Genomic DNA, 16,340 nt, shown 5'->3' with positions numbered 1-16,340 from the left:
GGTGAGTCTTTCTCTCTGTGAGTCTGAACCAGGGTGCAGTGATGTGTGAAATGCACTTGAAGTCCGTTCAGTGGGCGCTCCAGCAGGGCCAGCCCAGATCCTCTGGCTGAATATAAGCAAAGAGCTACATTTCTCACTGAATCCTGATAATTAAATAACTTAAAATGCATGTAAAGGCTACTGAGAGGCAACAAAATATAAAAATGCTGAAGGTGAATGGGTTTTATCGTCTGTAAACTGCTTTCTGTCAGTGGAAATGACAGTCAGGAAAGGCAAACCAGGACCAGGACCAAGAGATTGTCGGTAATGTTGCCTCTTGGGGAGCTTTCTCTCTCTGTTTTGTAAAGGCTTTCTCTCTCTGTTTCTAAACCGGTTTGCAGTTGTAAGTGAAATGCACATGCAGTCCGTTCACCGGCACTTCAGCAGGGCAAACCAGCAGGACCTCTGGTTATAGGCTACAGGCCTCAGGCTATAGACACCTACATTTCTGAGTGATGCACACTGCACCTCGATACTTAAATAACTTAAAAATGCATGTACAGGCCGCAGAGATGCAACAAAAGGTAAAAACGCAGAAGGTGAATGGGTTTTAAGAGTGCACCAGATGGATAAACATGTACTTTTGTACCAGAAAATGGTTCTTAAGGCTTGTACTTGCATGCATGAAATGCTCCAAAACCAGCAATGTAAACCACTTCATGTCAGTGGAAATAAGTGGCCTGAACTGAGTCAGGAGAGGAGCCATGGTTGCATCCCTGTCCCTGGACTTGGAGAGGTTTTCCAGAACCAAAAAAAGTCTTTCTCACCTACATAGGCAGCTACATTTCTCATTGATGCACACCGCACCTTGATACTTAAATAATTTAAAAAATGCATGTATAGGCCACTGAGAGGCAACAAAAGGTAAAAACTGAAGTTTGAAGAGTGGGGTTTGAGAGTGCACCAGATGGCTGTGAGACTGGATAAACGTGTATTTTTGGTGCTGTACCAGAAAACGGTTCTTTAGGCTCGTACCATAGCGCAGAACTTTTTCATGGTGCTGCAAAGACCCATTGAAGAACGCATGAAAAAAACACTTAATGTCAGTGGAAATGACAAAAAAAGTGGCCTGAACTGCCTGCAGAGTCAGGAGAGGAGCGGTGGTTGCGTCCCTTTCCCTGGACTTGGAGGGTTTTTCCAGAACCAAGAGACAGAGGGAACGTTGCCTCTGGAAAGTCTTTCTCAGTGTGTGTGTGTGTGTGTGTGTGTGCGTGTGTGTGTGTGCGTCTAAACCGGGTTGTAGCTGTAACCGAAGCGCACGTGCAGTCCGTTCACCGGGTGCACTATGGGCACGGTCTGCATCTTGGGGAAGGTCTGCGTGGCGAGGCTCCACCTGCAGGTGGCGATCAGCTCCACGGCCAGAGTCTTGAGGATGACCTGCGCCAGCTCCTTCCCCACGCAGCTCCGCACGCCGCCGCCGAACGGCACGTAGCTGAACCGGGCCGAGCGGCTCTCCTCCCGCTCCGCGCCGAACCGCTCCGGGTCGAACAGCTCCGGGCTCTGGAACACGGCGGCGGTCTCGTGCGTGTCCCGGATGCTGTACATGACGCTCCAGCCTTTGGGGATCTGGTAGCCCTGGGAAAGAAGAAAAATAATGGTGGATGCACATGAGTACGCTGTTATTTCTCATATGCAGATGCTTTGGTTTGTGTGTACAGTACTTTAGGCATCTGGTACAAGCTCAAAGGTTCTATATAGTACCAGAAAATGGTTCTTAAAGTGCTGTGTAACTTTGGTAGTACCTTGGGTTGTGTAGCTTCCAGAATCTGCTTTGTCAGTATTCCTTTATTGCTAGAAGTGATTTTCAGACTGTTCCTCCAGACAATGGCAGTGAATGGAGAGAGAAAAAAAAACACAATTCTCCAGTCTCCTCTACCGATCAACAGATCACAGAATCACTGATTTTGGGGGTTTTATCATGGAGGAAGAGATACGACCCAAGGTACTACCGATGTTCAACATCACTTTAATGCAATGAAATGGTGCAGTGAAATGACAATTCTAATGAAATGGTTCTAAAACCCTTTTTGGTGCTGCAAAGAACCCTTTAAGAAAGCATAAAATGCCTCACATCATTTTATCTAATTGTATCTTATCATCAGATATAATTAGATTATTAATTTAATAGCCATATCTTGTTGAACATTGGCTTTACTTTTGATGTTTTTAATTAAATTGAAATTAAAAAGATGGATGATTCAGTGCCTCGAGGTTTAAGTTATATTTTAATGATTTGGAAACCTGTTGGTTGGCTCATTTGTTGGTGAGCAGCTCCATTCATTCATTCACTCATTGAGGCAGTTAATCCACCCTCCTCTATAACCTAATCCCAGTCATTTCTATGGCGTTTGGACGTCCTTCCTCTGCAGGCTGTAGGAGGATGCACTTGAGCGAACAGGCATAAAGGCGTTTTAAATCCCGCACCCCAATTATTTCCTCGGCTATAGGGCATTTATACCCAGAGAAAGAGATGCATAAATGCCGTTGTGTGCTGGAATTGTATTCTGGGAATTCCTCTCGCATTGTTTGAAACTCCAATTTGAACTCCAATTGCCCTTCAGCAATAAACGCAGCAAATTGGGGGCAAAGTGAGGCCGGGGCAGGGGGCAGGTGAGGGCGAGGGATGAGGGAGGAAATCTGTGCATCAAACTGAATCTATGTGCTTCAGAATGCAGCCGGGCATGCTAGGATGACAACACAACAGATCAGAATAGGATAGAGGAGAACAGAGTTTAACTGATTAGAGCTTTATTTTGCCTCCAGCGTGAGCTTTTAAGGGTGGATTGTTCCTTAAATGTGTAGAGACATGAACTTACGTCCAATTCAAATGTCTGCAGAGCGGTCCGGTAACCACCGGACACCGGCGGCAGGAACCGGAGAACCTCTTTGACCACGCAGTCGATGTAGCGGAGCCGGCTCAGCTTCTCCAGCGTCAGATACGGGACATGTGACCTGGAGCGGGGGAAGCCCTTCTCGCCGCTGTGACTGTGCTGATCGTCACGACTCCCTCCGTTCAGCAGGCGGGCGGTCTCCGCGTCGGCGTCCTCCTCCGTCTCCGTGGCGACGGCGGACGGGCCGCGGCGGCCGTGGGAGTCGAAGCCGAGGCCCTCGGCCTCCAGCTCGGCCCGGGCCCGCTCCGCCACGGCCGGGTGGCGAAGCAGCTGCAGCACCAGAGAGGTGGAGGCGCTCGCCGTGGTGGAGTGAGCGGCGAAGATCAACTCCACCGCTGTTTCCTGCAAGGTGGGGGTGGATGGAGGTATAGATTGATTTCAATTAATTTCATTGATTGGATGTCATTGATTATTTCATATTGAGAATGAAGCGGTCCTGGAGAGACAAGATCAACTGGGAAGAAGGGTATGATGGGGTACATGCATCAAAAAGTTTTCTATATAGCACCAGGAAATGGTTCTTTCAGCTTGTACCATAGCAGAACCCTTTTGATTCGATAAAGAACCATTTAAGAAAGGTTCTCTGCGGTACCATGCTCAAACATAGAACCTTTATGGTGCTGTAAAGAACCCTTAAAAGATGAATGAAATGCTCTAAGTCAGCAGTAGCATCCCCAGCCTTTGGGAATCTGGTAGCCCTACAAAGAAACTAAGAAAAATAATGACAAATAAATATGAGAAGACTGATATTCTTTCAAGTTGATATAGGTCTGTGCTATTTTGTGTATCCAGTCTTATAGGCATCTGGTAGAGTCTTAACCAAAAGGGTTCTATATAGAACCAGAAAATGGTTCTTGAGGCTTGTGCCACAGCGGAGCCCTGTTTAAGAAAAACTCTTCAAAGTCCCCATGAAATGAACTCCCATTACTTTGACTTCCCGGAAAACAGAGTATCTTTCATGGTGACCTAAATATACATTTCTAAACAATAAAATCATAATTTTTAACAGTCCTTTAACAGATCCCTCACTGTGTCATGTCCCGCCCCAACATCCTGTTTCAACAGGAAATACATCAAATCCAGGAAGTAAAGATGCCATTTCATGAGGTCTTTAAGAACCACACTGGGCTCCTTATCCTGATTTACCTGTTTTAATTTAACAAATCAGAGGGTTCTTTGAGTCACTGCCTTTCTATACAGAACCACCACAATACCCCAAGAACTCTTGCAGAAGGCTGTGGTACCTTGAGCTCCTGGATGCTGAGCTGGTGTCCGGCCTCCTTGGAGCTGGACAGCATGTAGTCGAAGGCGTCGTGGTATTCCTCCTCCGCCTGCTGCCGCTCCAGCTTCTCCTCGATGATCTTCTCCATGTTGGCGTGCAGGATCTCCCTCGCCTTTATCCCCTGGACACATGAAATGCACGATTGGTATCTGTACTTTATTCTTATGACTGTTCTGTGGTGAGAATTCATGTAATTTGCGAGTTATCTGAGGTCGTGTGATGGTTGGACTCTTTTAATTTGCATGTGTTAGGCTATTCCAAAAGTCTTTATTATAATTTCAATAAACTCTTAATATTACAGTTAAGTGGCCTAGTTGGGTGTCATGAAAACAAATCAACAGAAATGATATTTATGTAGCTTTTATCAGTGATGTTATAGTAAATATAAAGGTGGATAACCTATGACAGCCAGTGACCATCCAAAGGCAACCAAACATAAATTATACCTTCATGAAAGCATTCATTTATACCCTTTTAAAGTAATAATTTTACAGTACTTTTCATGAAAATAACTGTTTTTGTTCCTCTCTCCCTCTCTGCTCTAACTTAACAGTGATCCAACCTATATCCAGTTCATAAATCTTCTCCACTGCCTGTTCTAAACAGCCGGTGTCTGGTAGCTCTTTCCTGGGAAAAATCCTCTGTCGCACAGGAAGTGATGCGTTTTACGTTTCCGGTTTGTTTGGAATCAACAGAAGAAGAAGAACTGGGTAGTTAGCATGAGCAGCGATAGCCACCATGACTGAACAGACAAAGAAAAGAAAAACTCAAACTGCATCAACAGAAAAGTCCAAGCTCCGCCCACACTGTTTGATTGACAGGTGATCTCTCAGTGCAGAAACTCCACAGCAATGAGCACTGAGCAACAAAGATGTCGCAAAAATGAAAAAAATGAGAATCTTGCAGATTACTTCTATCCTCAGATAATTTACATCAGTTGAATTCAACTTAATGTGAATTCTGTGTTCGAATCCGGCCCAGGACCTTTGTCACATATCATCCCTCTCTCTTTCTTTCCTGTTTCTCTCTCAACTTTGAACCATCTAATAAAGACAAAGATTCCTCCTCTCGTCTTCCTCCTCTCACCTTGCGCAGGCCGCTGAGCGGGGCGTCGACGGGCAGCGAGAACAGGTTGTTCATCAGCTGCTCGAAGATCCGGGCCAGGTAAACGATCCGCTCCTCCTCCATCTCCAGGCCCAGCAGCACTCTGACGGCGATGCGGAAGGTCAGCGACTTGGCGGCGGCGTAGACGTCCACGGCGCCGGGCTCCGAACACCACTTGGCGATCTCGGACTTGACCACGTCCTGCAGCCGCGGCAGGTAGGACTCCAGAGCCGCCCGGCTGAACACTTTGGCCAGGATCTAGGAAGGAGGGAAGGAGGGAAGGGAAGGAGTCATACCAAAGTTATTACCTGGTACAAGGCAATTAAATAGTCACTGAGCAGGAGGAAAGGATAGCATAGGTTAGGATAGGATTTAGAAGATAGGGTAGGAATTAGGGGATAGGATAGGAAAGGATATAGGAGATAGGATATAGCAGATAGGATAGGAGATAGGAAATAGGATATAGAAAATAGGATAGGGTATAGGAGATAAGATAGGATAGGATGTAGGAGATTGGACAGGATAGGATATAGGTGATAGGATAGGATATAGGAGATACGATATATAAGATAGGATATAGGTGATAGGATAGGAGAAGATGTAGGATATAGGATAGAATAAAGAGGATAGGAGATAGGATAGGAGATAGGATAGCAGATGGAATAGGAGATAGGATATAGGATAAGATGTAGGAAATATTGATAGGATATAGCAGATAGGGTTAGACAGGATATAGGAGATAGGATATGATACAGGATAGGATTGGATATAAGAGGATAGAATAAAGGAGATGGGACAGGATGTAGGATAAAGGATAGGAGAAGGTATATGACATAAGAGATAGGATACAATAGGAGGAGGAGATAGGATATGATAGGCTATAGGACAGGATAAATAGGGTAGGAGTAGGATAGAATAGGATACAATAGAACTGTATTTTGCCTCCAGCAGTGGGAGCGTTTAATAAAGACTCTACTGCAGGCTGCACTGTCCATCTGAACAAATGAGTCTTTAAATCTTGTTTTCCTTAGTGGGAAATTCCACCAATGGAGAGAGATAATTTCTCTTGTTTCCAAAGCAATTTCACCTGTTTTGAGAATATCTTATTTTAACAAACATTGAGCTGCTCTGTAGACAAAAATAATCTGATTGGTTGAGTTAAACCTCAGTGGGCGGAGCCAAAGAACACAGATTTTCTGGCTAAGTAACATTAGCATGAAGCTCAGTGAAAAGGCAAGAGTTAATATTATGAAGCCTAGCGCTCTGCTGCTAACTGAAAAAATACAATCTACCATACTAAGTTATCTAGGTTAGCTAGTTAGCTAGCTGACCTTCAAGTTCAAACTAGCCATACTAGCCTATAGCTAGCTAGGTAAGCTAGTTAGCTAGCTGCTGACCTTCAACATTTTGATTCCACGGTCATGAATGAATGAAAAGAAGTCATTATATTTTTATTTGTTTTGACAAGATTTCCTTCTTTGACATTAGAGTTAGCTAACTTGCACTCTGAAGAGTGAAAGTTATCCGTGGTTCTTTGGCTCCGCCCATTCAGGTTTAACTCAAACAATGAGATTATTTCTGCGTCCAATAAATTTTAAACAAATAAAGTTTGTTTAACAAAAACTCCAATCTTCTGAAAAAAAAATCAAAATTGCAATGATAACTTCTGCAATTTCCAAATCTCAGAGGCTGCAGTTAATTCAGTTAATTTCTTCAGAGAGAGTTTGGTCCAAACTGGATTTGTGAACAAGGAGTTTTAGAGGTGCAGGTAATCTATGGTCCATGAATCAAAACCTTTCAGTAAAATCTCAGTAAAATCTGCACACTCACATTGAGTTTTTTTTTTTTCTTTTACAAAATCACTTTTCTTTAAACTATTTTAAAGTTCAAAACAATTTATTTCAAGAAAAACTTGTGGTGATATGAATCGCAGTTTAAATCGCAATTTCAATATTCAAATAATTGCAATTAGATTTTTTGTCAATATCTTTCAGCTCTAATCCACAGGGAATTTAACCTCTAACCCCCCCCCTTCCTTACCTTTCTCTTCTTCTTGTGCAGATCCCCGATGGAGTTGACCAGGGTGTTGGGTCCCAGGATGATGCGGGTGCTCTGGGGCCACTGGGTGCACACCAGGCTGTGCTCGCCCAGCAGGATCTTGCGGATGTTCTCGGCGCCCGTCACCCGGACGACGGGCTTCCCCAGCAGGTGAGTCTTAAACACATTACCATGCCGCTCTCTGCGCGAGATGTGGAAGTTAGAGCCCTGCAGAGAGAGAGAGAGAGAGGGAGGGGGGGGGGGGTCTAATAAACCTTTATTGTCACAATTCAAGCAACAATACAACAACTGAGTGAAAACTCATTATGCTACAAAACACATACTACACAAAAATGAGAGAAAGAGGAAAAGAAAGGGAGAATGAGAGATTTAGAGAAATATATGTGCACAGAAAGAAAGAGAGAGAGAGAGAGAGGAGAGAGAAACATAGCCTACTAGCCTACTAATGTTTATAATAATTATACTAATATACTGCATGTACAGTAATGTCAAAATAACTATAAAATGCAGATAGTATAATTATTATTCACCAATATTTAATGTAAAGAAGACTCTGATCTGCTGTATAATTTACTATATACTATACTATAATGCTACTATAATAACTATTTTTATTAGTTTTTCTTTTCTTCTTTGTATTTGTTTTGTTGTACTATGCTTTGGCAATTTGTACACATGTATGTCAACCGTCAACCAAATAAAGGTTATTGAGAGAGAGAGAGGAATGTAGATTTTTTTCATCATTTTATCATCTTATGTTCACATCTTTAATTTAATTTACTGTCTTTATTTCCATTATTTAGTTATTACTGCCCACTCCATATGCTTCAACAGCAGAAAATGTCTAAAATGTAAATAAAATGTAAATAAAATCAATAAAGCATGTTGACATTGGAAAGTGGGAAGAGAGAGAATTAGAGAAACACACAAGCAAAGAGAGAAAACGGAGAGAGGGACATAAATTAAAAGACAAGACACACACACACACACACACACACACACATCGGTGGAGGAGGTGTGTTAAAATCACGTGTGCTGTAACGAGGGCGCTCTGATTGACGCCCAGTCTGGACTGGATGGATGGATGGAGGGATAGAAGGATAGAGAGGGATAGAGAGTGCATTCCTTGTTGGCAGAGAGAGAGAGAGAGAGAGAGAGAGAGAGAGAGAGAGAGAGAGAGAGAGAGAGAGAGAGAGGTGTGTGTGGAATTGAACAGAAAACGTCTGTTTTTTCACCGCAAGAAGGAATTACGCATGGCGCATCAAGTCCGCACATGTCGCATTAACAACAGAACTCAGCCTGCAAAAGAATCTGCGGGGCTTTAAAAAACTCTCCACGCTCTTCCTGATAGATCATCGATAATCTGATCGTCAATACAGTCTCCAAACTCCTGTGTTTGCCCATCGCTACGATGTTAAAGTGTGAGAGCGTGATGTGGAGACGGCGACTCAAGAGTGATAAAGTTAAGAGGGAGCAACAGAAAAGGCCAAGATGAACCACATACACACACGCACGCACACACACACACACATACACATACGCACGCACGCACGCACACACACACACACACACACACACACACACACACACACACACACACACACACACACGGGGCTAACCTATAGTTTGGAACGCTTGTAAAAAAGCGAAAACTCCAGCAGGCCAGACGTGCAATCTCCGTCTCCTCTCTCTCTCTCTCTCTCTCTCTCACACACACACACACACACACACGCACACACACACACCTGGAAGAGCCAGTGGAAGGTCTCTCCGACCAGCGGCCAGCCCATGGAGCCCCTCGGCAGCGGCAGGCTGCTCTCCTTGTCCCGGGTGAAGCTCCAGCGGAGGCTCCACAGCTGCCGGGTCAGCGCCAGCAGCAGCAGCGCGGAGAGCACCGAGGTGAGAGCGGCGGCCAGGGCCGACAGCGCGCCGAACTGGGCCAGGGGGAACATCTCCTCCGAGCCGGTCCGCTTCCCAGCATCCACCTGTGTCCGTGCGTAATGGCACAGCTGTCCCGTCCAAACCGAACCCCGTCCGGCGCTGCGTAACTCTTCTCCTCCTTCCGGCCTCTCCTCCTCCTCCTCCGTCTCCCTTGTAAACTCTATTCCGCAAATAAAAAAAGGTGTGGAAGATGAGTTTGGGTGGGTTTACCCTCCACTGCATCATACGAACAGAGGGAGAGAAAACTCTTTCTGAACTCTTTCTCTCCCCCCGGCAAGAGACAATGGAGTTATATTATTATATCTAGTTATATATGAGGTTAGACCTCAGCTGCCTTATTCATTAGAAAAATGCAGATTGATATGATGCTCCATATTTAGCCAATTTTAATAGGATCTTATTTCTTCCAGTCATTCGCCCCCTTCCTCTCCTCATCTCTGCCAACAATAAAAGAGGAGAATCCCATGTTTTAGTGGAAAATATGGAAATGGATCAAAGAAATCCTCATTTTTTTGCCTGTAATGATTTGAAGGCTTCTTTAAGATTTCTCCAAAACCTTTTGGAGCGACGCGCCTCCAGTTTGAGGAGAACAAAACCAGTTCAAACATCAGGCCGGATGGATGCTTCAGCAGAGACTCGTGTTTGACAGCGGCTGGAGCGAGAAAAATAAATAAATAAATCGGGCATTTATAGTGTGAGGAAGCCGGCCTCCTCCCCCTGCCACTGCCGCCTCAAAATGAGGAGTAGCTGTCAACTATTCCAAATAGTTTTACAGGTTTACATGCGCCGGCTTGTCTATTAGGTTATGCGCCTTTATAGGTACAGTTCAGGGGGCTCAGTAACCCCCCGGGCGGCCCGGGGTTTATAGAGCAATGGCAATAAATCAGGTAAAAAAGAAGAAGGGGGGATTTGAATACAGTAGGCTACAGTATGGACGGGGATTAACAGGCGCAGTAAAGTAGAGGAGAGATGTTAGAAAGCAACTGGAAACCGGACAGGAGGAGCGCAAATGTTGACTAACTGATGAACTCAATCATTTTCAGTATAATATTGTAAAAAAAAAAAAATGCCTTTCCCGCGGCGAAGCGGAGCCTCGCAGCCCGGAGCAGCAGCCTTACCTCGGTCTGAACGGTGCGAAGCAGGTTTCCCTCCAGACAGCGGTGAGAAAATCCGTCTGTTCGAGTCTCTTCCTCTCTTTCTCTCCCAAACCGGTGACTATTCCTCCACAGCGCGCGGGTTGCGGGGGGTTTTATAGATAAGGCTGCGCGGCATGATCCACCTTCCGCAGATGACGTTGATCTGAATATGTAAAGAGGCTCGTTAATCCACCGCAGACCGGGGAGAGAATAAAGTTGGAGATCACAGAGACGCAGCGGTGCGCGCTGGAGACTGAGGAGAGAGAGAGAGAGAGAGAGAGAGAGAGAGAGAGAGAGAGAGAGAGAGAGAGAGAGAGAGAGAGAGAGAGAGAGAGAGAGAGGATCAAATGGCAGCGGATGGAGCAGACAGGTAGCCAATCGCTGGGATCCGTTCAGAGTTTGGCGCAGGTTTGAGAGAGATTACAGTATTCCAGGTTAGAGCTCGTTCAGGAGGAATAATCCCAACAGTTTGGCAGCCTGACTTCAGGAAAGCGGAGGGAAGAGGGAATAATCCTGCAAAAAATACTTAGAGTATTTTCGGTATAACTGGGCCTGTAATTATGAATTTCAAAACTTTCAAAATTTCAAAATTAATGCAGTTTGACTAAGTTTTCTAGCAAAAAAAATCTCAAAAATGCTACAAATATTCCAGAATACTTGTAGTCTAATTTAACTAAAACAGTTAGGACGAAGTCAAACAGATGGAACTCAGATCTGTTGTTATTTCGGCCTCATTGTTGCTCTCTTTCCTGTGTATTGCTGCTGAATCGCGACGACTATGATGCTGGAAATTGCACACATGGTGAGAGAGAGACCTACAAAAAGAAACCGACGACCATCACAGTTAATAGATGTGAACATGTGACGGTAAACAGCAGAGCCAACTATTTAGTTTTGGCGTTTTTTATGAACTTTCGTCTTGGCTCAGCTTCCCACTACAGCCGGACTCCCACAGGAAAACGGAAGATTTGATTTTTTTTTTTTTTTTTTTAACCCCGAATGATCCAGATGAGCTGGATATTCAATCAAACCTGCAGCGAGAGGCTCAGATTTGGGTCGCAAACGGTTAAAAGTCAGATTGTCTGTGCGTAAAACCCAGTCTGGCATCTCCTTCCTGCGTAAAGAGAGTCTGTGGTCTCTGCGTAAAGCCGTTGTGTGATCCGGCGGTCAGACCGGTTCATTCCCCAGTGGCTGCGGGTCCAGGTCGGAGGTTTGTGTGTTTTTTTTTTGTTTTGTTTTTTGCAGTGGAGCGGACGGGGAGGCTGGGATCTGTCCTGTGGAGGAGAAAGACTCAGGGACTTGTGTTCTCTAAACCCCAAACTGAGGCAAAGCTCCTGCATCTGATATTATTTGACCTCCAAAACCTCCAAACCTGCCGACATCCACTGAATTCCCAGGGACAAAACGGGGAAATGAAGAAATGGGTGAACGGATGCGTCATTTCCAACACATCTGCCTGTTTTTGTATCAACATGTGGAGTTTCTAACTTGTTGTGTTGAAACATAAATGTGTTTTGCCCCAAACCAGACACACAGATGTGTTGAAAATGACAAATCCTCTTGAAGAGTGAATTATTATGTGATAAATAAATAGTCAGTGTTAAAAATCAACACCATGCCAGAGTTTGTAGTTAATTTAACACTTTATAGAGTTTGGATTTGACACTTCTGATTCGCTGTGTAAAATCGGGCCAATCCACGCTACACAACAAATCCTCCAGTGTTAACAAGTGTTGGTTTTTCTGTGACAAATAAGTGTTGACTGAGATCTGATCTGGCTCTGAGCGGCTGATGAAAACTATCTAAAGTGTTAAATGAACTCTGATGGACTGATGGAAACACTGACAGTGTCGATTTTTACACTCTGAATTAAATCAACACTGAAGGTTTTGTTGTGAATCAGATGCAGTTCAAACTCTCAGAAGGAACATCGGTCCTGAACGCGCCCCACGTGCTTTTCGTTCGAGATACGTGGCCTCCAAATAGATTTCTGGTTATTTTTGCGTCATCGTTACGCTTCAATATAATGATAAAAAGTACCAGATCACATTTGGACTCAGCTCATCTAAAGTATTGAGAGTCCCGACCTTAACAAACCAAACTAAAACCTCTGCAGTCCAACATCTGAACTCACTGTGAGTAAAAAACTCACTCAGCTGTAGTTTAAATGTGGAAAATGACTTTGGAATGTGATTTGTCTTTCAAAAAGCCTCCCAGGCGAAGTATTTCTCTACTGAATAATAGATTTAATAATTCAGACTAATTTCAGGTTATAATAACATAAGAATGGTGCAGATTTGGCTTTTTTGATGAACAGAAGTGCAAATCCGTTCGGATTTAGTTAACTGCACATTCAAAATATAATAACCTAAGCCTGTGATGTAAAATATCAAATACAATGTATTATGATGTTATTAGGTATTTATAAATTAAAAAATTATAATTTTTGCAGCATGTTTGCTGAATAAAAGAGCGATAGGCTACACAAATAAAATGCAGGCAAAATAAAACGGTCGAACAGAGATTTTTTTCTTCATATGAATTTCTTAATTACAAAGCTGCTCAGTCACATAAATCTCCTCCTGACGTTCAGTGTGAACTCTGGGAATCTCCCGTCTCCCCACATCAAAATCAATCACTCTCTCTCAAAAAAAAAAAAAAATCACCTTAAGTCTGCTGTTTGTTAATATTTCATCCACAGACACTTCTCTGATTTACTATTTCATTTAATTAATTTAATCCAAGAAATGTAGTTTTGGAGCCACGGATTAAAACCCGTCTTGGAGGATGAATGCTGATGATTTTTATGATATTATTATTATTATTATTATTATTATTATTATTATTATTATTATCATTGTCATTTTTTTTTACAGATTTAAATGCTAATTAATGCTCAATTATTAATATTATATGGAACCAAGAGTTAATATAGTATTCATATTATACGTCAGTTTTTTTTGTTGCTCTATTGAATGTGTTATCATTCTGGAACTGAAATAAAGTATTTTGTCCAAAAAACTGTGATTATGAACAACTTCTGGGTGATGAAACTTGATATCTGAAGCTGTTGGGAAGTCTCTCTCTCTCTCTCTCTCTCTCTCTCTCTCACTCGCTCTCTCTCTCTCTCTCTCTCTCTCTCTCTCTCTCTCAATATGAGCCTGAGCTGGTGTGTTTCTGGGTCATTCTATGAGACAAAATTAGAGTTAAATAAACAAAAATTAGAGTTAAATCAACGCTCAACATCTCTAGTTTCAGTTGAACAAATTACCAACTGGCAGTAAAATCATCTTTGTTGGGGGTGATCAGTTTTTTGGGGGTTTTTTTTTTAGCCTTTCCAAAGGTTCCAGAGTGATATAATGAACAATGCAGTGAGAAATGAAAAGGAGGGTGGATCATCATAAGTCAGTGAATCCGCCAATAAACACAAAAATCTATTATATTTTCATAAGTGTTCATTTCTACTTCCCCTTCCTCATTATACATTCCATCAGTTTGATTTTAATGTATTTACATATTATGAATGTATGTGATGAAGATGAAGACAGAGAATTTAATTGTTACTGAAGGATTGTTTACTCTATTTTTTGCTTATTGATTTTTGTTTCATTACTGCTAGTCATCTGCAGTGATGTAGTGCTGAATACAAAAGAAAAGTGAATAGAAAAGTCACCCAATACCCACCCAGTCCAATACAACTTTATAACATTTTTGTATATTATGAATTTATGCGATAAAGATTCATGGCAGCCTAAAACAGCAGGTAAAGCCGATATAAAACCTAAATATTACAGCTGAGCGGTCTGAAAACAAAAAAATATAACCTCTAATCAGTGATTATCATAAACAAAAATAAGTTATACCTTCATATACTGAACAAAAATATAAACGTTTACACTTTTGTTTCTGCTCCCATTTTTCATGAGTTGAAATAAAAGCTCTAAGACTTTTTCTATGCACACAAAAGGCTTATTTCTCTCAAATTTTGTTCACAAATTTGTTTAAATCTGTGTTAGTGAGCACTTCTCCTTTGCCAAGATAATCCATCCACCTGACAGGTGTGGCATATCAAGATGCTGATTAAACAGCATGGTTATTGCAGGTGAGTCTTGGGCTGGTCACAATAAAAAGTCACTCTAAAATGTGCCGTTTTATCTTGAAAAAAGACATTTATTAGGCACTGAACTATGGATCTCACATGACTAGGGCTACAGATATGCATTTTTTGAAAACCAGTCAGTATCTGGTCTAACCACCATTTGCCTCATGCAGTGCCACACATCTCCTTCACATAGAGTTGATCAGGTTGTTGATTGTGGGCTGTGGAGTGTTGGTCCACTCCTCTTCAATGGCTGTGCCAAGTTGTTGGATATCGGCAGGAAGTGGAACAGGCTGTCGTACACACCGATCCAGAGCGTCCAAAACATGCTCAGTGGGTGACATGTCTGGTGAGTATGCAGGTCATAAGGACCCTGATGAAGGCCACAAGCCGAAAACGCGTTGGTCTAACAATAAAGTTGTTCTATATGCTACAAGTGTTGCTGGAGTTTTGACCTCTTTAGACCTTTTTCCCTTCTCCATGCACCTTGGAAGTAGGTGAAGTTGTGCCAGAAACCCCTACTCTAGAGCATGCAGGCCATGCAAGAACTGGGATGTCTTCAGCTTCCAGGAATTGTGTTCAGATCCTTACAACATGGAGCCGTGCATTATCATGCTGCAACATGAGCTCTGGTGGACATTCCTGCAGTCAAAACTTGCGACATCTGTGGCGTTGTGTTGTGTGATAAAACACCTGTGCAATAATCATGCTGTTTAATCAGCATCTTGATATGCCACACCTGTCAGGTGGATGGATTATCTTGGCAAAGGAGAAGTGCTCACTAAATAAATTTGTGAACAAAATTTGAGAGAAATAAGCCTTTTATGTGCATAGAAAAAGTTTTAGATCTTTTATTTCAACTCATGACAAATGGGAGCAAAAACAAAAGTGTTGCGTTTATATTTTTGTTCAGTATAGAAACATTATTTGATGCTATTGTACCTTAAAAGAGCCTCAACATACAACTTACATCAGTTTAATTCAAACTCCTGTGTAGAATATGATTTCATGGTTTGACTTATAGGAAAATTTGCCCCTTCAGCTGTTTTTACACTGTTAGATCTCATCAGTTTGTACTGCAGTTAGTGATTTACTACGTTTCCCAGAATGCCTTTCGACAACCTACAGAAAAGGAACATCATAGATATATAACTAGGCTACTTCTAGCTAGCCAACTAGTTCATGAACCTTGATGTGCGTCTGTGATTACAGCCGCATCCCTTCCTCAAAAACTCCAACCTGTCTCTCTGCTGCATTGCATTCTGGTCTCTCTCCTGCTCCTGTGGGTGGAGAAACTGGTCTCTCTCCTTTTCTCCGATGGATCTCTCCCTGTATGATTGTTGAACATCTCTTGGTGCAAAATGGCCCAGACCCAGAACAAAAGAACATGACAAAATAAGTGATCTGTTTTTTAATATAACCTCAATAAGTTTTCATAAGAGCCCCACTGTCCCAAGTTACAAGGTCAAAAATTATCTTTATTTGTCTATTTATGATAAAATAATACATGGGAATTATTAACACACTGCAGCACAAACACAGGGACAAACAAGCAACTAGGAAACGTGATTAAAACCCAAATTCAACAAGATATTGAATGAATCAAGGAAACCTGGTGAGAGACAAACTTGGAAATTGATTTCGGAGTGAAATGTGTTACATACATTGTCACATTGCACATCAATCAATCATGTAACCATTTTCGTCTACGATTGGCCGGTTATCCACCAAGAGGAAAAACACAACAAACTACTGGATGGAGCCAGGAATGCAGCGTACATCACCAATAG

General features: G+C 42.6%; 1 protein-coding gene across 1 annotated transcript; it reads right to left on the bottom strand.

Annotated features, from left to right (window-relative positions):
* Positions 1-325: 325 nt before the first annotated feature.
* Positions 326-10,526, bottom strand: LOC139663740 (cytochrome P450 26C1-like). The gene is made up of 8 exons (XM_071542464.1): positions 10,434-10,526; positions 9,120-9,475; positions 7,357-7,581; positions 5,299-5,574; positions 4,175-4,333; positions 3,112-3,272; positions 2,856-3,024; positions 326-1,614 (listed from the first exon to the last, which is right to left on the bottom strand). Exons 2-8 carry the CDS (start codon positions 9,324-9,326, stop codon positions 1,267-1,269), a joined length of 1,545 nt encoding a protein of 514 aa, XP_071398565.1. The 5' UTR covers positions 9,327-9,475; positions 10,434-10,526; the 3' UTR covers positions 326-1,266.
* Between the last annotated feature and the right edge of the window lie 5,814 nt (positions 10,527-16,340).

This window comes from Centroberyx affinis, unplaced genomic scaffold (assembly GCF_046629955.1).
Source record: "Centroberyx affinis isolate AG114_WGS23_722 - 3 ecotype Tasmania unplaced genomic scaffold, CSIRO-AGI_Caff_v1 ptg004112l_1, whole genome shotgun sequence".
Classification (NCBI taxonomy): Eukaryota; Metazoa; Chordata; class Actinopteri; order Beryciformes; family Berycidae; genus Centroberyx; species Centroberyx affinis.
Note: the sequence above shows the minus strand (reverse complement) of the source record. Positions and strands in the feature narration are given on the sequence as shown.